The 25,466-nt window shown below is 46.4% G+C and overlaps 1 protein-coding gene across 1 annotated transcript; it reads left to right on the top strand.

Annotated features, from left to right (window-relative positions):
- The first annotated feature begins 1,931 nt into the window (after positions 1–1,931).
- wdtc1 (WD and tetratricopeptide repeats 1) lies at positions 1,932–22,260 on the top strand. The gene is made up of 16 exons (XM_015348806.2): positions 1,932–2,310; positions 4,522–4,680; positions 6,291–6,374; positions 8,031–8,077; positions 9,754–9,865; positions 10,777–10,964; positions 11,798–11,980; positions 12,333–12,427; positions 13,145–13,260; positions 14,170–14,245; positions 14,674–14,770; positions 15,735–15,908; positions 16,529–16,764; positions 17,609–17,777; positions 18,573–18,765; positions 19,322–22,260. Exons 2-16 carry the CDS (start codon positions 4,615–4,617, stop codon positions 19,517–19,519), a joined length of 2,034 nt encoding a protein of 677 aa, XP_015204292.1. The 5' UTR covers positions 1,932–2,310; positions 4,522–4,614; the 3' UTR covers positions 19,520–22,260.
- Positions 22,261–25,466: the final 3,206 nt, after the last annotated feature.

Genomic DNA, 25,466 nt, shown 5'->3' with positions numbered 1-25,466 from the left:
ACACAGCTATGACTGGGGAGGAGAGCAGAGTGATGAAGCCAGTTCAGAGATGGGGATTATTAGGAGGCGTAAAGGCCAGGGGGGAAATTTGGCCAGGATACTGGCGTAACACCCCTACTCCTTTCGAGAAACGCCCTGGGATTTTTAATGACCACAGAGAGTCAGGACCTCAGTTCTACATCTCATCCGAAGGACGGCACCTTTTTCATGGGTGTCAACAGCTTTCCTCTTCGGGGAGGGCGCTGAAGGCAAGCAGGACAGAGTGCAGCTGTCACCAGGGGGGACGGGCCTACCCGAGCTGGGCCGGAGAAGTGACCTGTGTTCAGACGAGATGTGCCCAGATGAGTCCCAGGGCTGGGTATCCACGACCCAGTGGGCCAGTCTGTGCCTGGAGGGGATGGAACCAGGGTTCCTGCCCGCACAAGTGACACAAAACCGGCCTACACGAACTGGAGCCAGGTTACAAGACGCCCAAAGCCTGCACTGGGCGTGACAAGTTTGGCGACGGGCCCACGCAGGGTGCCACAGGAAAGGAAAACCGGAACTGCCAGATGGCTGGACAGGGAGTGGCAAAGTGAGATTCAGGACCAACCACCTCAAGCTCGTCGACTTGGTGGGGAGAGAGGATGGCCGAGAAAAAAATCATCTCCGCGTCCTGGAAGTATGAAACTGTGGCATCCAGCGGTTTGGAGGGAAAGGGCATCAGGGCTCTCCAGGCCAAAGGAAGAGGAACCCAGCGTTGGCCCTCCAAAAGCAGCACTACCAACCAGAAGAAACCCAGACGCGCCTGCAAAATCACACAACTCCAGCACCCCCCCTGTTCACCAAGAGGCCCAGGCTGACAGGAAGCGCAGAAGCAGATGCACGTGGGACTAATACTGATGCTAATGCTAATGCTAATGCTAATACTAATACAAATATCGATACCAATGGCAATACCAATACAAATACCAATACCAATACTAATATTAGTACTAATAAATATAATAAGTTATAATTAACTTTATTTTATATAGCACCTTTAAAAATAACTTCCCAAAGCACTTGTGTATTAGAAGGGCCAAATGCACTGTGCACCAATGCAAGGGGTCACTGAGTTTCCCAGCAGTAGGAGGAACTGATAAAAGTGGCCGGCTGTGGATCCCTGTATAGACAGGTTTGGTACAGCAGCATTAAAAAAACAAAGTTATTGGCCACAGATCAAGGGAAATTGGTTATTTTTACTCTTTTTTGTTTTTGCTCTAAGGCCCGTGTGTGCTGTATACACAGAATCTCGGGCCAGTCTTCCCAAGATGTAGTGCACACATGAGAAACAAATGTGAACGCCTCTTGAACCTGTGATGACTCCTGCCAGTCCATCACACAGCTCCTTGTAGAAGACATGCTGATCAAGAACCGATTGAAGAGATCACACACAGCAGTGCAAAGCTGTGCTCCACCAGTCCACCCCCGGACTCTGTGTCCCAGAATGTAATTTCAATTATTTTGTTCCTGTGTTTGAGATTTCGGAACAGTTGATGATGATTTTAGTCATCTTATGATATGATCATCTGTAAAACTTCAGCGTTCGGTCAGAATCCCAGGAAAATAATTTGTATAAATTATAATTAAAACCGTTAAAGTGGGAGCTGTCTCTAAATCGTCATTGTCTAGCGTGTGTGTATGACCTGCGACCTGCGTCCCGTCTGGGCTGTATTAGGCCTGTGTTAAAATATCTAATTTAAATTTAAAATTTAGCACTGAGAATAACATTACAAGAACTTGCTGAAACGATCGACTATCGAGTGAACTACAGATCCCACAGTGCCCCACGAATGATCCCATCAGCCACGGCCCTCCGGTGTTACCTTGGAATATTTTCCCCACCCTTTTTTCTCAAATGCCCCTGTTCCAGCGTTGCCTCATCTTTTGTCCCATTGGTTGAGAAATCTGTTCATAAAGCAGTCGGTTGGTAGACTCTGCCTGTGCTTTTCGGCAGACAGGGTTGCGACAAAACAGAACCTGCGTTGCAATTCACTAAAGTTCTTACGGCCAATATTGGCGCAACAGCCGCTACACGAGCCAGGACCAAGTTGAAAACATTGCGTAAGAGTTTAGAGGAGGGATCAGTCCTAGAACGGCAGTTGGGAGAAACAGATATTGAAGTACAAATTCCGAAGATGAAATTATAACATGCATTATTTTTTAGCGTGTGATTATCAGAGGCGTGCGTTGTACTGAGTGTGGGTCGGACTGCCGGTTTTTCTGGTGGATGCGCGAATTAATTGGAGGCTGTTTTTGATTCACTGCTGCAAATTCCAGGCCAGACAGGTAAGTAAAAGGTCCGTGTGCGGTATTTATACTCAGTGCCCGACAAAGAAACCGTGCTTCATGGCACTTAGGGACTGATCAAGAATTTACTGAAGCACGGGTATTTATGAGAACAGTAGGTTTTCATTTACAGCTGGCAAGTACAGTAAAAGGCAGCAGAGAGACAGTACGTCAAGTGAACAATACCACTGAGAAAGAAAGTGTACCCTGTACCAGAAACCTGTTCTCATACAGCATAGGAATGTGGAAACAGCTTCACCTGATATTTCTAGGAACTTTTCTAAAGGATGTGGTGTACGAGTGTTATTATGTTTCGTCTGTGGTAGGCTCCTAAATGGCCACTTTAGACCCGAATCCTGAAAGTGTACTAGACGGCGAACCAATGAAAAGAATCACAATTTACACCCATGATTATGTTGACCATATATGCAATAGCTGTATGTTTAATTTATTTCTTTATGTGCCGTTTCACGATAGCCAAATAAAAGGTTCGCGTGACGTGATATTTTGAAAAACAACGCAGTGTCGCAAATGAATGCGATATGTTGAAGAAATTATTTTATTAGGTGTTTATGAGGTTTGTTTACTTCCACCTTCAGACTAAGTTCGATTTTTTTTTTAACGGGGTCATTGGTGAGACGTGCAGGTCTCTATTGACACAGACTACTGCGTGTGCAGTTTAAATGAACACAATGGTCAGTCAGTTTGGCCGTCCTGGTTTTGGCACGTCTGTAGCTTCAGCTGGCCCACCGAAATGATATATGATGAAAATCAAACGCAACTCTTTGGTGTTGCACAAAACGGCGCAGGTATTAAATAAAGGTCCGGAGCAATGAGTAGTTTTTGTATATTTACCAAGTAGAGAGCAGTGCTGGGCGGTCGTGGTACTGGAAGGCCGGTATATTCGCAGGTTTTCATTCCTGAATCAGCTCGTCACTGTCTTCATTTGACCAGTTTAACACCTTCTCACAGCTCATCTGCTGCTGGTACTTTAAAGAGATCTACAAAACCTGAAAACACATAGGTCTGCTTTTTCTGCGGAGGTCATATTTTATGCAAAGTGTTTATTCAGAGGGTGGCATGGTGACGCAGGAGTTCTGCGCCCGCGTTCAATTCCTGGGGTGCTGTCTGTGTGGAGTTTGCATGTTCTCCTTGTATCCACCTGGATTTCCCCCAGGTGCTCAGGTTACCTCCCACAGGCTAACCTCCAGGAAAACCGCCCCTGCTGTGAGTGTGTGTGTGTGTCTGTCTGCCCTGTGATGGACTTGCCTCCCGTCCAGGGCGTACCCTGCCTTGCGCCTGTTTTCTTGCCAGGATAGACTTGGTCTCCCCCACGACCCTATAATTCCCTGCCTGCTGTGTGTTTAGTTTTTGTTTTCTAGGTTTGTCATTTTCCGTAGCTGAAACAATCACACTTTGCAGATGTATCCGTTAAGGAGACGGCACGTGTACTCCGTCACTGGCAAAAACTTACACATTTCTGTCAGAAGTACCAAGAACAACAGTGCGAACCAAGGTTATGTTCATACTTTTGCTGGGGACAAGTTAAACTGGGAGGTCAGCATACATTTAATAATAGGTGCCTGTCCTAAATGATCAGCCTACCTGTGTAAGTGGTGTATAGATGATCAGCTGCACATTGTTGATTGTGTTCTGGTGTTGTCTCCTCAGACTGTGCTTTGTAGTTCTTACAGCAGCTGAATGCTTGAAGCAGCTGATTGTAGGGACGTGTGGAAGGGGAAGTAAATCTACGTTGCACCTCTGTGCCACACTTTACTCCCCAGCTAGTCCACAGATCCGGCCTTGAAGAGTTGTTCATGTGCTTCTGTACAGCTTTGTGTGTTTATCGGGACCAAAAGAAATCCGGACAGATTCTGCAACAAAGCAAATCACATGCTGTACTTTGAAACATATAACAGCTTTAAATCACAGAGGGCAAGGCTGTCAACATAAACATATGTGCAGGGTGCACTCCGCCGGTTTGTTCAGTAATATCAAATACGCGGTCAGGCAATGTGTCGAAATCAACCAAAGCAACAGACGCAGAACATTTCTGCTTCTGTCTGCTTGCACTGTATAGAAGACATCAGTTGAATACTGTAACCCTGTCCCGTCCTTTTTAATTTCATAGTAAAAACGGGCTTCAATGTCCTATACATCCACATTTCTTCTCAATCTAATCTCACTTTTCTTTTTCCTTCTTTCTCCCAGCTTGTTAAATGTCTTTGCTGCGGGGAAGCCTGCAAACACAGAGAGGCTGGGACTGCCCCAATGCACGCTGAATGCTGACCCAGTCTTTATCTTATGATTTGCTGTGAGGCTATGGCTACTGTCAATATCATCAATGACATCCTGCACAGACAGATCAGGGTAAGAGCCACACAGTTTGGCAGCTTTTCTCTGTGCATTCCTAGGACTGTGGGATCTGTTCCATGAGTAAGTTCACAGTGAGAAAGCTGAGACGTATTTTGTGTCTTTAGTTTTTGAATATTGAGATATTTCTTTTATACCATTTCAGAATCCTCAGTTAATTCTCTGACTCTCCACTGTCACCCTTGAGTCAGGTGGACATTAATTAGGTGGTAGTAGTTCAGGTGGGGAGCTGCGTCAGCATGCGTAGGCTGCAAAGGAACAAGTAATAGGTTTATTCCATGCTGAAAAAAAGAAGAAAGAGAACACAACGTTTTGGCCGTGGAGCCTTCTTCAGGTGTGAGAGAGACAGGGCAGTAGGCAAAGGTAAAGTAGCGGGAGAACAGTTAGGTGTACCTGTACTTTCTGCTGGAAAAGTGCTCACTCACTCACACACACCCAGAAAGCCACAAGGGGGAGCTGTGTGCCAAAAAACGTGGACACTCTGGTCACCTGTGGCCAAATGACCCTCATGCTGTTGTCCACTTGTGTGCCATCTCTAGGAAGAACCTGGCACCAGTCTTGTGACGAGCCCAGTACCCAGAGGCCAGGCTCACAATCATGTGCTTGACGGCTCTCCATATGAGTGCTTTGACATTTTGAGGCACTTTAGAGTTTCTGCTTTGCCTTTTTTGGTAGCTGTTAGTGTTAGTCTTGCTCTTAATTTGTTTTTACCTTGACATATTCCCAGGAGTTAACATTTTCACTGCCTTTTACAATCTACAGTGAAAGACAAATGAGGCTCAGTTCATTTAGCTTTACAGTCTTGTCAGGGAAGCAGTATCCTTTTTGTAATATTTTGAATAAAAATGAACCGGGGTCTTTTGATGGTGGTTTCTTAAGGTGTCATTCCCACTGACAGGATATTAGGAGTGCAGGTTTATGAATTTTCTCTGAAAGAAAATCAAGCTGTAGCTTTGGTTATTGTTTAAGAACTTAAACACAGTTACAAGCGAGAGGAGACCATTTGGCCTCTCTAGCCCTCCTGGTAATTAGGTGGTGACTGAGCCAAGGAACTCACCCTTCCTGTTCTCGAAAGAAACCAGAGTGTTGACCTGCTTGTTCCATACTCCCACAACCCTTTGCGTAAAGAAGCGCCTCCTTTGCCGACTTCAGATGAAAATCCTCAGAGTTCCCACTTTTGTCCTCGGGTTTGTGTTTCACTGCTGATTGTGAAGACGTCTGTAGGGTTGTCTTTGTCAGTGCCCTTGAGCATTTGAACACTAGGTGTGGGTTCCCGGATTTACCTCTCAGTAGTAATCATAGACATTTTGTCTCGGATTAACTGGATACCCTTTCCCTGAAGTAAATCCCAAAGGTGGGAGTAAATACTTTAGGCTGGCTTTGGTTTATGGCTATTTCATGTGGTGTCAAACAGAGCCGCATGCAGAACCGTGTAAGAAAAAAGTGTTGGCGCTCTTTGCCAAGTGTATTTTAGTCTACATTATGGCATCGGACTTCCGTTTCTGCTGCTGTGTCAGAGATGGGTGGTTGACCATCGATATCTGGAGCAGCGACCAGTGAAGTAAGTGAAGCTCCAATGACAGGGGGTCTTGGTCTTGTCGTGGCAGGATAAGAGCGCATTGGGATTCCAGAGGCACTACCACGTCACTGATCCGTTGATCAAGAGGCTGGGCCTTGAGGCAGAGTTACAGGTATGGCTTGGCGTGACTGCTACACACATCACACCGCACACCGGATTGCCTTAGGTTTGACTTGCGGGCTGCCAGCTTTAGACACAGAGCACGCCCGTGTACTTTGTGTCGTGAAGCTGCATTTAAAAAAAAATGAAATCATACTCGTCTCTCGATGGCGAAACAAGGTCAGATCTGTTGTATTTTAGCCGTGTTTGTGTTGAAGAGAAAAAGACCACTTTAGTCTCAGAGTGTGAGGAGGCCATCACAGCACGCTCCTTGTTTGCTGGAATAAATGCATGGTGTCTGGAAACAAAGCAGTCTGAAGAGACCAGAAATAAGCAGGATGGGTTGCTAAGGAGGGAACAAAGCTGTCAATTTAAAGTGTGACTAAGAGCATGTCTTTGAAAATATGAACATGAGCCCATCCCCGTCACATTAAATCATGTAGTCATTATATTAATATACTTCAAGTAGGTAGCTGCGTCGGTATGCGTAGGCTGCTAAGGAACAAGTTACAGGTTTATTCCATGCTATAAAGAGGAGAAAGAAAACAGCGTTTCAGCTGTGGAGAAGGCACCCGAAGAAGGCCCCACAGCTGAAACACTGTGTCCTTTCTTCTCTTTTCAGCAGGGAATAAACCTCTAACTTGTTCCATTATCTTAATATGATTAAGTATTAAGGGTGGTAATTTGCGTTGTAGTTGAATTTTAGGAAGGAGTGACGATGCTTTATTGTGGTCGAGTTCCAAATCCACAAACATAATTGCCTTCGGACTGAGAGACCCTGTACAAAATCAAAATCCCTTAATTTGATATATAACAGCAGCACAGAGCAGTATGGTGCCAGTTATCTTAATCAAGGAATTTTGGTCCCAGACACAAGACACAACTAATTACTGAGAAACTTAATCTGGGAGTGAAATGTTTTCCAGGGTACCTAAGGAACATCAAACATTACTCAGGCTTCCTGGTTCCTGGTCCCTAGAAGGGGAGAAAATTATAGCACCTAGTCAGCGTGTCCAAGACAGTCTTGGTTGTGCAATGCTGATGGTATACCACAAGGTGGCGATGTAATACACATCCTTAAATTCTACACAATGTTTCATTTAAAGAGTTAATTTGCCAAGCCCCTTACGATGCCCTTTGGCACGTTGGAAAGATGAGTCATATCTGACAGATTGAACAGATTTAATATCGTGTCATGTAGATTATTTTTCCAATTAGTGGTGCCTGCCTGAAGAACTTTCAAGACTAATTGCAAGCTCCTTTCTTTTCATGGCTCTTTTCGTACAGCATTCCTGTAAATTGTTTTTAGCTCTCACAGGTAATCCTGTTTCTCAGTGTGGCTGAGGCAGTCGCATCATTTCTGTTTTCATGTTCATTCGTAGCTTGTGTGGCTAGAGGTTTCAAGCTGTCACAAAGTCACAATACTCCGGTGAATCATGGCAGGCAGTGGTGAAGGTAGAGGAATAATAATCTCTTGAATCTATGTATTGGTTTTCATTCCTAAAGGTCCCAGAGCACTCACACAATGAGAAGCCCCATTACACAGAAAAGTGGGTGGAAACGTGAGCTGTGCATCTCCTGAATTAAGAGGGAACTTTAGGGAGGCTAGGTTGCTGAAGCTCGGAGTGGAATTTATGCGGGACACTTTTTTTTTTGTGTTGTGTTTCAGGGCCACTCAGGCTGTGTGAACTGCCTGGAATGGAACGAAAAAGGAGAGTAAGTATTAGTGTTTAAACCCCACCCACTACTGCCACACTGCTGTTGGACGGGGTCTTGCACTTTCACCTGAAGCTGACTTGACAGCCAGAGGGCCTGGAAAGAGCCTGTCTAGGGGGGTGTGGGACAGTCCAGACCCCAGAGCTGTGGTGTGCCTGCAAAGACCGAGGGCGCCCTTAGGGATGGGGACAGCATAGTTACGAAGTGAGCGGTGAGCAGTACACCTCCCTCAGACCCAGAAGCGTGGAGTCGCACAGTGGAACCACAAGAAAGAGCTGGGCAGGTTTAAGCTCCGGTGCTGTTTTTAAGGTTATTTCATACACAAATCTCTTCTTCCATCTTAAAATGAGCTTTTACATCAGAGCTCTGCTTTGTTGTTAATTTTATTGTCTTTGCGATTAATGGAACACCAAGACAACACCGGAGGAGACCAGGAGCCTGGTTTCTTTTAAAGGGGGGCACATTCGGAAAAATCTTCCACTTCACATACATGTTCAGTGTACAGAACATTCCGGCAAAAGTTTGGTAATTATTGAGATGGGGAAGCAGGATCTGTGCTTGTGCTAACATTTAAATTAAGATGTTTTTTTTTAGTTGTTCTATGTAATAATCATTAGGGCCCTACTTAATTACTCAAAATTGTGAATCTCACAAAATTACGCTTCTACCACAATTTTAGCAGTGTGTCAGTACAGCATTATAAACTACAGAGCTGCAGCAAGAAACAGAGTCTTAAGACTTGTCAGCTGCTAAGAATTTTCAGAGTAGGCTGGTTGTTTTTTCCTGACTTCTCTCTATAGTAAAGCTCATATCCATGTCTCCTAACTGGTGTATCCAGGTCGTACTTTATGCCTGACTGCTCCCAACCTCTGTTCCAGTGCTTTTATTTTTGTGCAGCATCCAGTTAGATCTGTTCTCTGAAAACTAAAATCCCTAGAAGATAAGGTTTTAGTGAGGCAAAAATAGCCACACTCCCCTGTCTCTTTTGTGCAGAGTCATGGTTAAACTACACAAGTAAGATGGGTGTTGATGTTTTAGACTGAAGGGATATTGCCAAAAAGGAAGTGGACGCTGATCTGGTATTTAAAGGAAAGCAGCTGTTGGCAGTTGTGCAGTCGTAAGTTCATAAGTTGTGAAATACTGCTCATTGAAGTGCAGAGACAGCACTGAGGAAACTATAAATGAGTTATATATATATATCTGCTGAGAAAAACAATCTATAAAAAAATTCCAAGCACAAGCCTAACAAATATTTGAGTTTTTGCTTTGTTCTCATTTGCGAGGATCCTAAGTTGTTTCAAAACGCTTCGTTTTTATTTTCTTGTGTTTAACAATAATACAATTTGACTTTGTAAATTCAGCTATTCAAGAGGTATAATTACTTCTCTTCCATTCTTTTTGCTTTGCCTTCAGCTGAGCTGCCCGTTGTCACGTTTTAATCCATTTTGAGTTGGGGGGGAAAAACATGTGAGAGAAAGGCTGTCATGTATTTGTTTCTCACAACCCCCCAAGCTCTGTTCTTACCCTGAAATGGGAGGAGGGGCTCTCCTTGCTCAGTGCCGTCCAAACCGGGTCGGGCCCGAGCCCTGTGACCCAGACGGGCTGCTGGCTCTGGGTCCGCGCTCGGCATGTCCTCCCCCTCAGGCCTGCTCCACCTCCGGTTTGTGCTCTTCCAGGTTGTTGGCGTCTGGCTCCGACGACCAGCATGCCATTGTGTGGGATCCCTTCCACCACAAGAAGCTTCTAACTATGCACACCGGTCACTCGGCTAACATCTTCTCCGTCAAGGTAACCGCGACTGTTGGAATCGCCTCCGGTTTGAGTCCTCTGTCGTGTTTCCAGAGCAGCCCCATTCCCATAAGGGAAGGCTACAGCAGGTTACCTCATGAACTACTGACGCTCTTTGTTCTTGTCATTCTTAATGTGCCAGAGGTGGAAAGCTGCCCTGTTTTTTCTCAAGTGAACAGCAGTTATCTCTGTTTTTTTTTTTTTAATCGGATCTTGTTGGGTGTATGCTAAATAATACTTGCATCTTCATTGATTACTTTACAGCAATGGTTCCCAGTCCTGGTCCTGGTGACCCACACACACCTGTTGGTTTTTGTTCCAGCTGGGCCCTCAGTTACACAATCAAACCCTTCATTGACTTAATAATAAGATTCACTTGAACGGTGTGCTCCCAGCTCTTCCAAATGGTAGAGCTGTAACTGTTGTATTTTGAAAGTGAAATAAAGTCCCAAATGTGTGACTAGAAACAAAATGCAAAAATTCGATTCGAGGTATCTCTTAGATCAATTAAGGCTTCGGGGATCTAAATAGGGTGAGATGGAAAGAAAGCCAGCAGGTGTGTCTCACCAGGACCTGGAACCACTACATTATGGCATTCTAACGAAACCAGAAGTGGAGCGACTTCTAAAAATGCCCCTTTAAACCAAATGAGAGGACGTTACAGGAAGTACAGTGTTTCTGTAGTATCCCAGAGTGCCTTGCCTCCCTTTGAGAGTAATGCCATTGGCATGTTTTTCCAATCTCTAGTCTTCTAGAGCTGTTGACCAGTTTTAAAGTGGTCTTAAAAACCACATGAGAAAATAGTCTGTATTTCATTAATGAAAACTGAGCTAATGAAAGGGAATAGTTTTTGTTCGTGCCTTGGCTAATCGCAACACCTGGCCTTTGCCCCCCTCTCGCGAAACGGCCAGTTCCTGCCTCACTCGGGGGATCGGATCCTGGTGACCGGGGCGGCCGACTCCAAGGTCCACGTCCACGACCTGACGGTGAAGGAGACCATCCACATGTTCGCCGACCACACCAACCGGGTCAAGAGGATCGCCACCGCCCCCATGTGGCCCAACACCTTCTGGAGCGCCGCCGAGGACGGGGTCATCAGGTGAGACGCCAAGCTTGGAGACCTCAATGGCGTCTTCGTCATCGGGGGGCTTCCAATTAGTAGTCCGTTCTCCTGCCAGTTTTAGGGTTTTGATACACCGTGCTCTCTCATTGTTTCATGGGCTGATAATTCATGCCAAGCAACTGTACTGGGTTTGGAAAGCCTGGTATTTCCTCTGAGCCTCTGAGCTCAGGAAGGGCCCGTTGTTGGCCCAGTGGCTGTACTGGATCCAGGTCATGAAAGTTTGAAAGCAGTATCTTAAAAACATACATGACATTTAACACTGTAATGGGGTGGGTAAGGTGGGGAGGAAGAAGAGAATCAGGAATGATAGTCCTGGAAAAACAGCAAAAAAACACACGTTTCCTGCAGTATTAGGCCAGTGCGATTGGATGTTGTCCTCCAAACAAATGTGATCCCTGTTGTTTCCTGTCCGGTGTGCAGTGGGTTCAAATACTGGGCTACACCACTTACCCGCTAGAACACCAGAAGAAGCTTGAACATCTGTAAAGGAAGTCCAGGCTTATGTTCCATTCTTCCCTGGTTGAAGGACCTTTTCTGACAACCTGTCCAGCCATAGTCCTGCTGCAGTTCTGTTGTGAGCACTCTCATGTCTCAGCTCGACCAAGGACACAGTTGTTCCCGTTATTAAATGTCAGCGGTGTGGGGGGTCACCTTGTGGGGAAGGCTGCATTTGCAGAACCCTCATCTCCCTCCGCAGACAGGAGACGGGTTCAGAGTGGCACGTCTTCAGTGGTTCTGTAGAATGGGGTCTGTCTCGGTCCTGTGTTGTGTCCTGACGGCCTGTGTCCGTTCCCCCTGTGTTGGCACAGGCAGTATGACCTGAGGGAGAGCAGCAAGCACTCGGAGGTGCTCATCGACTTGACGGAGTACTGCGGCCAGCTGGTGGAGGCCAAGTGCCTGGCTGTCAACCCTCGGGACAACAACTACCTGGCTGTGGGAGCCAACGGCCCCTTTGTTCGCCTCTATGACATCCGGATGATCCATGACCACAGGTTCGCCTGCACCTGGCCTCCTGCTGCCCGCACAGGCTAAAGCTCTTATCGCACAGGCCGCAGTCATGGGCACCGCCTCTCCTTCTTTGCTTTGCTTGTTCGGAATATTTACTCAGCCCTGCTTTTAAATAATTGCATTTTAAATCTGTACAGGACTGCAGTTTTGTGTTGTAACGCATGTGCACACTCCCCTGTTCCTGGAAGAGTGTCTTGGTGTACGCTTGTTTTCTGAAAGGGAGCTGAAGATCCTTTAGTAGGCTTTCAGTACGACAGGCCACCAGTTTGCACTGAGAACGGAGCCCTGTGTAGGCGGCATAAACCAGCTGTGAAATGGGAGTGCTTTGTTTTTCAGGAAGTCAATGAGTCAGAGCACATCAGCAGGAGTGCACACCTTCTGTGAGAGACAGAAGCCGATCCCTGATGGAGCTGGCCAATATTATGTAGCAGGTCAGTTAAACACTGTTACCATCTGAAGATGAGTCAGCGCAGGGGTGTTTTACATCACGGGCTAATAATGATTAAAGATGGGTTGTTTTAAGATTGTTAATTATGGAGTCACCAGCATTTCACACAAAGCAATGTCAGATCAGTTGATCTCACAGCACTATCCTGTCCTTAAGAGATTCTAATGCAAAAGAAGAAGTGCTATAAAAGAAAAACATAGTGCTCAAAGCTTAAATGCATGTTATATACATCTATTAAAGTCTAAGAATATCACGTTTTGGGCTTTGAGCTCTTTGATAATGCTCACTTTGCGCTAGCACAAGCAGAAGCTTTGGTTAGATTGATTCTGCAAAAGCTGAATCAGGTCAGGTTATTTAAGCTGTCTCCTTAGGTCTTTCCATGCAGCACAGTTCCTGCCGCTGATAAAAAATAGAGGGGCACTAGGGGGCATTCTTTCTAATGCGATGCCTCAGTCCTGCATCACGCAGCAGTGCCAAATGAGGAACATTTTACATTTTTTGGTTCAAGCTGAAAAGGCACTTGTTCCTTCTCGATATTTTAGATCCTGCACAGACTTCAGCATCAAGACACTACTCCCACATAACAGATTGTGCTAACTTGCAGGATACTTTGTGGGAAGCTGTACTGCTCAGGATTGTTGAGTCTCTTATTGAAGCATGCAGCAACACTGAATTAAACCCCTCGCTCGTCTTATTTCAGGTCATCTCCCAGTGAAACTACCTGATTACAACAACAGGCTAAGAGTCCTGGTAGCAACATACGTGACCTTTAGCCCTGATGGCACTGAGCTGCTGGTCAACATGGGAGGGGAGCAGGTAAGAAGGCACCACCCAGGGCTTGTAACCAGCTCTTCTCTTGCACGGGCTCCTTAGATTTTGGCGGTGCACCCAGCAGTCTCAAAGCAAGTACGGGGTTTATCAGCAATGCTGTAGTTTCATTATTTTTTTTTTAACTTTGGGCTTGCAAGGTGATGGAGTTTGATTAAGCGATTCCTCCTTGCCACTCTGCTGTGCCCACCTGGGGCAGTCGGTGACCTTGCACGCCTTCGCTGCGGAATTGTTCTCCCGCCTCCCGTTTCTCATTCCACGAGTCCTGCTGTGCCCAGAGGAGACTTCCCTTCACCTGGCAGAGCTCTGTCAGTCTGGCTGGCGTGACGCAAGCTGGCACCCCAGGCGGGGCGCTCACACAGCAGGCTGATGACACTCTGTCAAGTTACCTGCCCCCGTTGCCGCCCGCTCGCACTGTAGCACGGGGTGGGGATTTGTTAATGACCTCCCGACATTGGACTTAAACCAGTAGCACATTCATCGGATTGTTACATAAAGCTTAATTCCCGTCCTCCGCTTTAGGCTCTGTTACAGTGGCTCCAGTGAGTGCTGAAAGCTCTGCACATCATGTCAGGAATGATTCTCATTTAATACGTTGTATCTTTTCACCTGCAGGAAGCAGCACCTGTAGTCCACTGCTGCCGTGTCCCAGCACTCTCCAGTGCAGGGTGTTGGAAGGGGTTGCAGTGATTTCGGCAACATTTGCATTAGTTAGAGTGCAATCAAACTCAAAAGGCTGTACCCAGCTAATTTGAGGGAGTCCAAAATTCATACAGAAAAAAGGTCCAACTTAATACAAAGAAGCCTTATCTCATATTCAGAGATAAAGCCAACGCATGAGGCCACAAACCTTGTATGTGCTCTTTTTGTTAACGTTGTGTTTCGTTTCCTTTCTAGGTGTATTTGTTTGACTTGACTTTTAAGCAGAGGCCATACACCTTCCTGTTGCCAAAAAAGTGCCACTCGTCCGGAGGTCAGTGTTTTATTTCTTCTTATTTTAACAAACTTCACACCAGCAGGAGGATGCTCTGCCATGGAGGTCATGAAGTGCGTCTTGTGGCACACACAGAAGCCCGCCTCTAGAATGAACAGTGCTCTGCGGAGACAGACTCAGGGAGCTGTTCCCCTGTATCCCAAGAACCATGCTGTCCGTCGGGCTCTCGTATGCTAACTGCACTCCTCCTCATTGGGAGGCTAGAGAAGCGGAGTGTTTTTTCAACACGTTGTCACAGGCTACAGAGCTGCCAGTGTTTCCCAAGGGGGGGGTGCATGAGTGTCTCGGGCAAGGAAATGCCTCTTTGCAAGAACCCGCCCGGCGGCACCCCAGTTTCCGCGAGGCTCGGGCACCGTCGTGTCGAGAGTGCGAGGGCCTCCATGCGTCTGTCTCGTTGTTCCCTGCAGAGGTCCAGAACGGAAAGACCTCCACCAACGGGGTCTCCAATGGGGTTCACCTGCCCAGCAGTTGCTTCCGCCTGGCCGAGAGCAAGATCTGTACCAGGTAAGGACTCTCTCCGCACGCCTGAATCCCATGGAGGTGCAGGGCGTACTCTTAAACATAAGGCCCGGGCTACACTGCAGTATACAGCTGTCAAAAACTCAGTGTTGCGGTTAAAGGAAGAAAAATCGCAGGAAAGTAATTAGCCCTCTTTGGAGTTTTTTGCAGAGTTGTGGCTAAGTCAGTTATTTCTTATTCAACATCAATGAAAATGAGCCGAAATGAGAATGTACCATGTACCGTTCCATTGCGTTACCCAAGTGCTTACTGTGACTGTGCGTTCTGTTAGCAGAACACCACCCGTTTTTCTGGTTCGGACTATGTTCAGTTATTTTTGTACTTGAATGCACGGTGTTTATTACTGCATTTCACAGTGGTTTGTCTTTTCACAACTCTCCGCGTTTTCAAACACGGCGTTTCAGGAAAGGTGATTTGGGGAGTAACTTCATCCGCTTGGCTGCAGTGCCTTTTGGTGGCGTTTTGATTTTATGTATTTAATTTTATTTTTTATGGAAGGAAGACCGGAAAACCAACCAGGCTGCTCGGCAAATCTGCGCAGCTTGTAGTGTTATAAAATGACAGGTTTCAAAGCTGCAGGTTCTGTAACAAGCAGAGGAGCCTCTTGTGAAGCTCTGTGTTTTGTAAAGCTGTATTGGTACACCACTAGAAACTGCAATAAAAATCTAACGTTGCAGAATCTGCGCTTTCTGTACTATTGCTTATTATGCTGAGCCGTATTTGAAAATATGTAAACTATAGTACACTATAATGAAAAATAGGGTGATGACAAATATTCTCTTTGACATCATGGATTTCTGGAAAAATCCAGGAAGAACTGAAACATTTCAGCCTGGTTCGTTGCTGTGATGCTCTGTTTTCTGTGCTGAGACGGGCAGCCCACCCTGTGTGTGTGCTCTCAGCCGCGTGGCGCGGTCTCAGCGCTGTGCGTTGCGTTTTCTTCTTGCAGCTTGTCGGGGGAGCTGCCCCCCCGGCTGGAGAGGATCAAGCAGCAGGCCAACGACGCCTTCGCGCGGCAGCAGTGGACCCAGGCCATCCAGCTCTACAGCCGAGGCATCCAGGAGGCCAGCAGGAACGCCATGCTCTATGGCAACAGGGCTGCTGCCTACATGAAACGCAAGTGGTGAGTCGGGAGGCGAGGCCGAGACTGGAGACCGACAACCCACAGAGCCCTGGTCCTGCACTAACAAGGCCGAGACTGGAGACTGGCCTGCAGAGCTCTGGTCCTGCACTAACAAGGCCGAGACTGGAGACTGGCCTGCAGAGCTCTGGTCCTGCACTAACAAGGCCGAGACTGGAGACTGGCCTGCAGAGCTCTGGTCCTGCACTAACAAGGCCGAGACTGGAGACTGGCCTGCAGAGCTCTGGTCCTGCACTAACAAGGCCGAGACTGGAGACTGCCCTGCAGAGCCACACCACCACAGATATAAACACAGGCCAGCACAACCACTAGAAGTTACAGAACCCAGTTAAACTGCCAGTATGTATTTGGACTATGGGAGGAAACTAGAGCACCCAGAAGAAACTTACATGAACCTGGGGATAGCATACAAACTCCACACAGGTAGCACCCTATTAATTGACCCCAGAGCCCCAGCACCCTGCAAGGCAGCACTGCTGACCACATTGCGCCACTGGGCCACCCGAGATGGGAGACGGTTGTATTAAAATGAGTTCAAACGCGGGCGCATCGTGTGCGTGTATTGGCGCCCTGTGTACTGACCTGTCGCGCGGTGTTGGCAGGGACGGAGATCACTATGATGCCCTGAGAGACTGCCTGAAGGCCATCTCCCTGAACCCCGGCCACCTGAAGGCTCACTTCCGCCTGGCCCGCTGCCTGTTTGAGCTCAAGTACGTGGCGGAGGCCATGGAGTGCCTGGACGACTTCAAGGGGAAGTTCCCAGAGCAGGCTCACAGCAGCGCCTGTGATGCTCTGGACAAGGACATCAAGGCGGCCCTCTTCTCCAAGAATGATACCTGTGAGTACAGTTACCCCCTGGTTTGACCTGAAGCATATTTAAGAAGCGTTGCAACCAAGAGAGCACCATCATACTCGTGTGCTGTTCAGTAGCTAATTGGTGCAAGGATCTCATTCAGCTGTTTCTTGGAAAAAGCCTAGGTATCACTAATGGTTATCAACAACATGTCTAGGTAGCTTGATCCATATTCCAACAACCCTTTGGGTAAAGACGTGCTCCCTTTTCTCAGTTTGTAACATACTTCCAGTTTCCTCTGGTTCATATTTCACTGTTAGTCCATAAGAGGCCTATTGGGTTGACTTTTCAAAATCCTTGAAGGCATTGATCAACTTGAATTGGGTCTCCTTGTCCTCCTCTCTGTTCACTTCCTTCAGCCCGTCAGTGAAGGATGTTCCCTAAGGCCGCAGGATGCATCTGGGTGCTCTTCTCTGGACAGATTCTAGAGCAGCACGTGCAACGTCCTAGAGCTGTAGCACAAATAAAATACTGTAAAGCCTTCCGAATGTTTGGAAATGCATTAATTAGGGAAGTGCAGTGTTTACGTGTTTGAACAGCTCCAGGAGTGCAGTGGATCAACAGCCAAGCTGCTGTGGGCAGGATCTTCTAGTTTCAGGTCTGTCCTGGGTCTGGCTCAGGTGCAGCAGTCAAAACAGGGCTATCGGTGACAGAACCAGGAAACCCTAGACCTAAACCACCGAACTGACTGCTTTGTCCTCCTTTATACTTTTTGTAAGAGAAAAGGGTCAGGGGGGAGAGGAAATTGGAAACAACTTGCGGCCTGTTCGGTCTCTCCGCGGGATGCGTGCGTGATCCCGGTTTGCTGAGGTCCATCCGTGTTTTCCAGCGGACGACAAGAAGGGAGGGGGGGCTCTGCGCTTCCGCTCCATCGGCAGGAAGGACTCCATATCGGAGGACGAGGCCGTGCTGAGGGAGAGGAGCTACGACTACAAGCACCGATACTGCGGCCACTGCAACACCACCACCGACATCAAAGAGGCCAACTTCTTCGGCAGGTAGGAGCCCCACGGCCGCGCTGGCTGGGAGCTGGGATCCCAAGGCTGTGTCCTTTTTTTGTTTTTTAAATCGGGTCGTGCTCAAAACATGCCCTGGCCTGTTCGAACAGCTGCATCGCGACAGCGGTCCATCATGAAGCAGTGACCGTTGGCTTTCTGCATGCAAAAGGAACCATCTTAGTTTTTATGATAACCTGAGCGGTAGAGAGTCAGAAAAGGTTGCCTTTTCTTTCTGCAGCCAAATACTGACATTTATATTTTCAAATAGCTAATGTGCAGCACTTGAATATAAACACGCATATATAGAACTAGAATATCAAACAATTTGAAGGACTCATATTTATTTATTATGCTTTTCTAGTCCTTTTCAAGGACATGATTGAGAGCTTTTTCCTAAATGTTTATGTGAAATACAACTGAAATTGTATTTAGTTGATAATTTCAGAATACAGTACATTATGCTCTCAATCCACGCCTATTGCGATGGGCTGGCAGTCCGTCCAGGCTGTATTCTGTCTTGGCGCCTGTTGTTTGCTAGGATGGTCTCCAGCCTCCCCAGTTCCCTGTAGGGGATGAAGCAGTTTGAAAATGGATGGACCTAATAACATAAGGTCATTAGCAGAAAGGATGGACTGATAGATGCATGCCTCGGTTGTTTTTGGAAGAACGTTCCAGTCCAAACTGCTGTTGACCATCATAAGGCTTTTGCTGAAATTTAATCCGACGGCCTGTCTGACAGGCCCAGGTCAGATCTGTGGAACACGGCCTTGCCCTCACGCTTGCTCTCGCTTGCAGTAAAGGGCAGTACATTGTGAGCGGCTCGGACGATGGCTCTTTCTTCATCTGGGAGAAGGAGACTACGAACCTGGCGCGGATCCTGCAGGGCGACGAGTCCATCGTGAACTGCCTCCAGCCCCACCCCAGCTACTGCTTCCTGGCCACCAGCGGCATCGACCCTGTGGTCAGACTCTGGAACCCCCGGCCAGAGGTACGCCAGCACCCCCAGACTTCATCCCCCTCGAATCTTAAACATTTTCCGTTTCTGCGGACATGCTTCCATCAAAAGAGACGAACTGTCGTAATGCTCAATTACATCATCGTATTCCTCCTGAAGTCGCAGAATGAGAATTTGGTGCAGTAGGTTTGAGCGAACGGTGCTCATTTTGTATTGTTGTTGCTGGGCGGTGAGTATATTTCTCTGGCGGTTGTTAATCAGTATTTCCACCCATAATCCTGGCTCGTGTTCCTGTACAGATTGTAATCTCGGCCATTCTCTTCCGTGCTTGCTGTTTATCTCGGTCCTGTTTTTTGCGAATCACCAGGAGATGAGTACTGATACTTCTGTGGTGTGACTGATTGCAAAGGGAGGTCCGGGAGTCTCAGAAATGCGTCTTTAAACGATCTTATTCAAGGGAGTGGACTTTATTCCTCTTCCTCCTTCTCTCAGGGCTTGCTCTCCTTTTCCGATTGTGTCCCTCTTTCTCGCCTGAGCCCGTCCTCCTCGCCTCTCGGTAAGAGCTCTCTTCTTCCCTCTCCCCCTGCAGAGCGAGGATGTGAACGGCAGGGTGGTGGAGGACATGGAGGGGGCAGCCCAGGCCAACCAGAGGCGGATGAACGCCGACCCCCTGGAAGTGATGCTGCTCAACATGGGCTACCGGATCACGGGGCTCAGTAACGGGGGGCCTGACGGTTCCGACGACGAGGACAGCTCTGAGGGCCAGGTTCAGTGCCGGCCCAGCTAGAGAAACCCCATGCTGGGCCTGGCCCGGCCCAGACTGTGGGGAGTGGGGGATAGTGTGTGTGTGTGGGGGAGGGTGGGGGCTTAGATTTTCTGTTCCATGATTATTTTTCTTGGTTTTTTTTTTCCCCCTTTTTCCTTGGGAAAACGTGCGATCGAAAGCCTGCCACTGTTCTACGCTATGCATACAATTGTGGACGGCGGGGGCAGGGGAGGGTGTGCCCCTGCTGTCCCTGCCGCCCTGTCCACTCCTCCTCACTCCTCCTCCTCCTCCTCTTCCCTGTCAAGCAGAGGGCTGTGAGGCAGAATGCTTTTTTGGCGCCTGTTTTTTTTTTTGCGGAGGACGATGGAAAGTCAACAGTTGGATTAGCGCTACGGATTTGCGGACAGCTCCTGGGGTGCGGGGTTAGAGGAGCACGGGTCCCCCCACCACCAACACCACCACCACCTCCCCCAACCAAAATGAGTCGGCTCCCACAGCGCATCGTTCCAAAGCCCACGTATAGGACGTCAGGTTGTTCTCTAGTTGTATTTTTCTTGTCCGTTCTTCCAACTCTTGGATGGAGGAGAGATGCAGTCTCCCAGCTGCGCACGTCTGGAATGCTCACACAAGCATCTCTGGTTCCCCTTAGGCTTTCTGGCAGTGGGTCGGTGCCTCAGTATGGGTTTCCAAGGGAGTTTCCAATCTCACCTTTTTAAATGAGTCATAGAAGCTGCCTTTGTTGAGAGAAAACAAAAACATTAGCTGTGCCCGCTCTCACTTGTAGCAGTGCTGCGCTCCTGCCTTCTCCAGGAGAATGTAGAGGCTTGGAGAAGTAGCAAAGGCGCTGAGGAAAGCCAACAGTTGACGTGAGTGAGGATATGGGGGCTTCTGGGAAGGGTTCTGTTCATTTTAGTTGGGAAATGTTCTTGGCAAACAGTGTTATGTCTCGTTATCACTTTTTTGAGACACTGTCTGTAGCTTATTTAAGTGCTCATTTTCCTGAGGGGGGGTAAAGGAAAAAAAAATACTTTTTATGTGTTGAAAGCTGATGCTGGTGTTGGTTCATGGATTTTTTTTTCTTAAAATGATTTGCTTTAAAAGCAACCTTAAAGAGGAAATTGACTTTTACCTCAAAATAAACATGCTTTACCACACCTGTCCGTCAAATGTGTCAAACTCAAAACACAGAGAAAATGTTAACACAAACAGCATCTTGCAAACGTATTTTAAGCTAATAACATTTAAGTTCAGAACATTTTAAGAACATAATTGTGATACATGAAAAATTGCACATTTTTGTTGTTTCTTTAATTTCTTTACTAATATTCCGAAAGTAGACCATTGCTGTTTCAGATATGTTTCTAAATAGGTGAATCACATTAATTTTAAAGTTTCTTGTGTATCTTCTGTGTTTACCTTTAATTGATTACTTAGCATTTAGTTGGAAAATATAGCAGGATAACTTAATGTATGAAAGATATGAATGAATTTATATTTGTGTTCTTTTGTTAATAATAAGCCATAATATTAGGCGTCTCTTTAGCTTTAAGAGGATGAAATTATAGGAGACTCCAATGAAATTACTGGAGAAATTTAAAAAATCAATAAGAATGTTTACCAAATTCTATACTTGTTTAGGATTTAAACCTGTCTGAAATAGCTTTGGTTTTATGCTGGCATTGGAAAAAAAATATATAAAATATTTGTGTTAACTTGATGTTTTTTATTTTATCTCTAAAGAGCAGGTATAGTGTATAATCTGTAAACCCCAACACCTGCAGTGTGTGTTGCTGCCGTGTTCCAGAGGTGAAATTGGGACCTAGGCCTATATATTAACATTTTTTAGTACTGACTTTTGTGATGCACGCTTTAACATTTTGCTGAGGATTTGTTATCAACTTAAAATGTGTGATAGGCACATTTGGTCAACATGTTAGGGTGTGTTTATTCTTCAAAAACCAACTTCCCCTTTAAGGTACAGGTTTATTTGCTTTGTGTGTTCTGAAACATGACTAATTGTGATAAGTTTGGTGGAAGCTTTCTCTTTTCCTTTCCTCATGTGCCTTTAGGGTGTTTTTCCCATAAAAGCATGTGACGGAGAGGAATGATTATTTTTTAGAGGAAGAAATTCCCCAGGTTACACAGTTTAGGGTAGAGAATAAACTGCAGGTGTACATGACAGCTGAAACTAAATGACCCGCTGACATAGATGTTTAGAAAAGAGCAGGGGGGAATGTAAATGGCTTCTACTGCGATTTTCACATGTACACACAACTACTCGCTGTCATTCACCGATAAACACATTACTGATCTGAGTTAAGGTACAGAACATGACACCGGCAAATTGTTCCTTATTGGAGGCAAGGGAAATTATAAAGGAACGAGATTAAGGAATCCAGGAAAGTGGCTGTCACAAATATTTGTTACAGTATATCTGGCAGGTCAGTGGAATCAGTACTGTGGATTCACACAAGCATGTGGTCTCCAGGTGAATATGGTCTTCTTTGTGGACTTACTGATTAATGTCCTACATGATATGAATCGCATTGGTTTACTGCTTTGTCCCAGATGGAACTGGCCGTTTGCGAATCCTTGCTTTACTTTAGAAAAGGGACAGATTGGACTCCCTAGATACAGCTGTGTGAATATACCCAGCATTTCAAGCTTATGCTTCTTTGGACACTGCAGTTTTAGGTCCCCACAAGCTCTGAATTCTTGTTTTATTAAAAAGGAAATCACCATATAAAGATTTGAGCTTCTAACACGAGACTTCCATGTGTATTTCTTGTTCATCTCATTTTTACTCTGCCAATCTGATGACTGGATTTTGCTACAAGAGGTATAAAAGAATAAAGCTGGATTACTACTGTAGGAAGATCGCCTCAAGTTTGGTCTGACTAGCATTTCTGTTCCTTTGGTGAACAGCTGCCCTTTCTAGTCCAGAATATTGGAACAACATGTTTTTTTTTCCCCTGCCCCTGTTGGAAGACCTGGAGATCATTTTTCTCCTCCATATAACTCTTTAATACATTTCTATCCAGTTTGTGTTACCAGCACCAGGGTAACACTGAGGTCAATATCATTCACATTAAATGGGCTTCTAAGTAGAAGAAAACATTTTTTTCAATGTAATTGTTTCAGGTCTGGATAGCTATTTGTATGGAACTTATAAGCATGTGTGCGCATGTGGACATGTGTACCTTAAACCTTTGTAACTTTTAGTCTTCCCAATACAGGCGGGATACTGCATCATAAAAGTAACAAATCTGAGAACATTTTGTACAAATGTTCTTGGAACACCTTCTGGAGCTGATCTTTGAAAGGTCTCTCTATTGCAGTTTGCACAACATCCTCCGGGGAACAATTAGGGAGTCCTGGAGTTCCAGTTTTTTTTTTTGTAGCGTTTGCAGAGTTGCAGATAAAAAAGCGAACTCCTTTTGGTCAAGGAGCCCCAGCTCCTTCACTAAGAAAACAATCCCTGACATTTCAATGCGGTGGCCTTCGATTTGGAGCTCTAAAAAAAAAAAAAAAGAGCTGGAACTTAAATATGAGCACCTCTCATGGTGACTTAATTGGCCGCCTTTCCTCAGCCAAATATTGAAGTGGTATTTTACAAAAGAGCTCCCTGGGCTCCAGCATGATGGACTCACTGTATCGGTGCGGTTACGGCTTCGTTTATCAATGTCTGCTGGTTTTTGCTGAGTAGTTTGTTTTTGCTGCTTCTACAGTACATCAGCCCCTGCTCGTCTGGCTAGCCTTCTTGAAGACGGATCCAATCACCTGCCAGCGAGAGAAATGTGGGGTCTGTGGGGGTGACTGAGGCGTTCAGACTTCTCCGTAATGAAACAGGTGCCCTCACGGGGCAGAAAATTAGCGAAGTGCGTCACCGTATCAGTCTATCCTGCCTCTCTGCAGGTAGTTATAAAAGGCAGCGATCGTCCCAGTTTGCTCAAGCCCACTTCCAAAGAAAAAAAACAGAGCAGTGAAAGTTTCTGTGTTTATGGTTCAGACGTTTTTTTTATCTGCCAGTGCCAGGTAAAACCTGAATGGATCTTGTGAATGACGTCTGTGAAATGTTCATTTGGTTACATCTAAGCCCAAATGAGTGGGGATCAGGACAAGCATCCAAACCGGCTGGCGGATGGGGTTTTCTTAAAGTGCCACGATTAAAAAAAGGTGATCTGGGACACATTCTGTGGGATGTTTTTAGGGGGCACATTAGTTTGTGCTTTATTGGACTAAAAACACCTTCAGAATGTGCAATCTTATTCTTGCAGCAAGATATGCACCCTATATTAATACTTTTACCCTGGTCATCTTGCAGATGAGAAAGCAGTTTGAGCACTGTGATTCATTTGTAGAGCCTGCTAAGGAGGTGCAGTCCTGCTCTGATTTTTCTGAATAAACAGTATGACTTCATTGAAATTCAGGGAGTTCCCGGACATTCAAGACCTCTGCCACATGTAGGTGCCCAGCAGTATGTGCTCCGTGTATTAGCAGGGGAAAGGTACAGCAGCTAGCCGGGCCACAGAGAGCCCCGCCACCTGCTTCCCTCAGAAGCTCAACAGCACCTCGTCTTGAATTTGTCCACGCCGCAGCTGGACGTGCTGATGGAAGAGGAGACCTGGAGCCAGCTGGCACAGGTGGCGCACCTGAGAAGGTGAGAGTGTCTGGCAAGTATCCAGCCTCCCACCTGGCACTGCTTTGCCATGTCTGCTTTGAGGGGAATCCGAGGAGCCCGTACAGTCCGGAGAGAGAAATGACATTTTTAAAAATGGTAAGCAGCAGGAGTACTGGTAAAAACGCAACGTGAACTGGTGAATTGACCGGGTCAAAGGCAGGAATGACAAGAACCAGTCCTGGCACCGGACCTGGGGTGACCTGGTCTGGCCTCATGCGGAATGACGAATTGAGGATTGGTTTTGATATTTGTTTTCCTGCGAAGTTCTCTCGTCTTCGGGTTATTCAACTGAAATGTCCGTGGGGGTTTGCAAGTACTGCTGCAGCTGTTCAGAACTCGCTCCGCTGAGGAGGTTCAGTGTAAACCGTCCACAGTTTCCCACTCTGCCCTGACTGGAGACATAGGGCGCAGGACAGGTATTAAAATCAATTCAAAACAGGAGTGAATCAGGTGATTCCATCAGAGTGCAAACCAGATTGTGTTGCACCGCAACACCATTAATGTCTAGCTCCCAAAAAGTGTGGAAAGTTGTTGAAACCCTACAACAATCCCATTGCAGCTGAAATTGCTCCAGAGAGTTTTTTTAAAAATCCACTGCTTTTATGTGCCAAAATATTAGGAACCCCCCCTAGTCAAGTGTCTAGATTCAGTGACAGGTGGTGCATGGGTGGCTTTAGAAGCAAGAGGTTAACTTTCACCTCCTTCCTGGCCAGGGCAAACCCCAGATTCAACCCCACGCAATTACCCTCATCACACCCTGAGGTAAAGGTGATCCTGCCAGGAGAGTTGGGATAGGACTGACCAGCAAATATTTTAACCAGCAAGGCTTGTGGGGCGCGTGTCATTTCCTGTTCAAGCCGCTTTTGGTGCCCTCGGAGGCCTAACATGTTAGACAGTCAGGGGGTCCTAATATTTTGACCACTGGGTGCAAAAAGAAATACCAGAGCCTATCTTGGCTATTCATACACTGTACATGCTGTATTATTTCATCAGCAGTGTCAGTGTGTCAAATCTAAGTAGATTGAGTCAATCTTAAAAATCTAAAGTCTGCATTTTCTATTGGCTTGACAAAAAAAAAACTGTAAATCTAAAAAGAAATGGATGGTTAATTTTCTGCTCCATTACATTCCAATGCATTCTGGGCCAGCTGAGCAGAGAGCCCGAACAGCTGTTGGGATATTAAGATCCCGCCACTGTCTCCCACACTTACTTCCTGCATGTTGCTTTCCAAGGAGACTCCAGCTGTTAGATTTCACCAAGTGAGAATCACAAACAAGCGAGGGGACA

Source organism: Lepisosteus oculatus, chromosome 11 (assembly GCF_040954835.1).
Source record: "Lepisosteus oculatus isolate fLepOcu1 chromosome 11, fLepOcu1.hap2, whole genome shotgun sequence".
In the NCBI taxonomy this organism is placed as follows: Eukaryota; Metazoa; Chordata; class Actinopteri; order Semionotiformes; family Lepisosteidae; genus Lepisosteus; species Lepisosteus oculatus.
The sequence above is the reverse complement of the archived record's forward strand: the minus strand, read 5'-3'. Positions and strand labels throughout refer to the sequence as shown.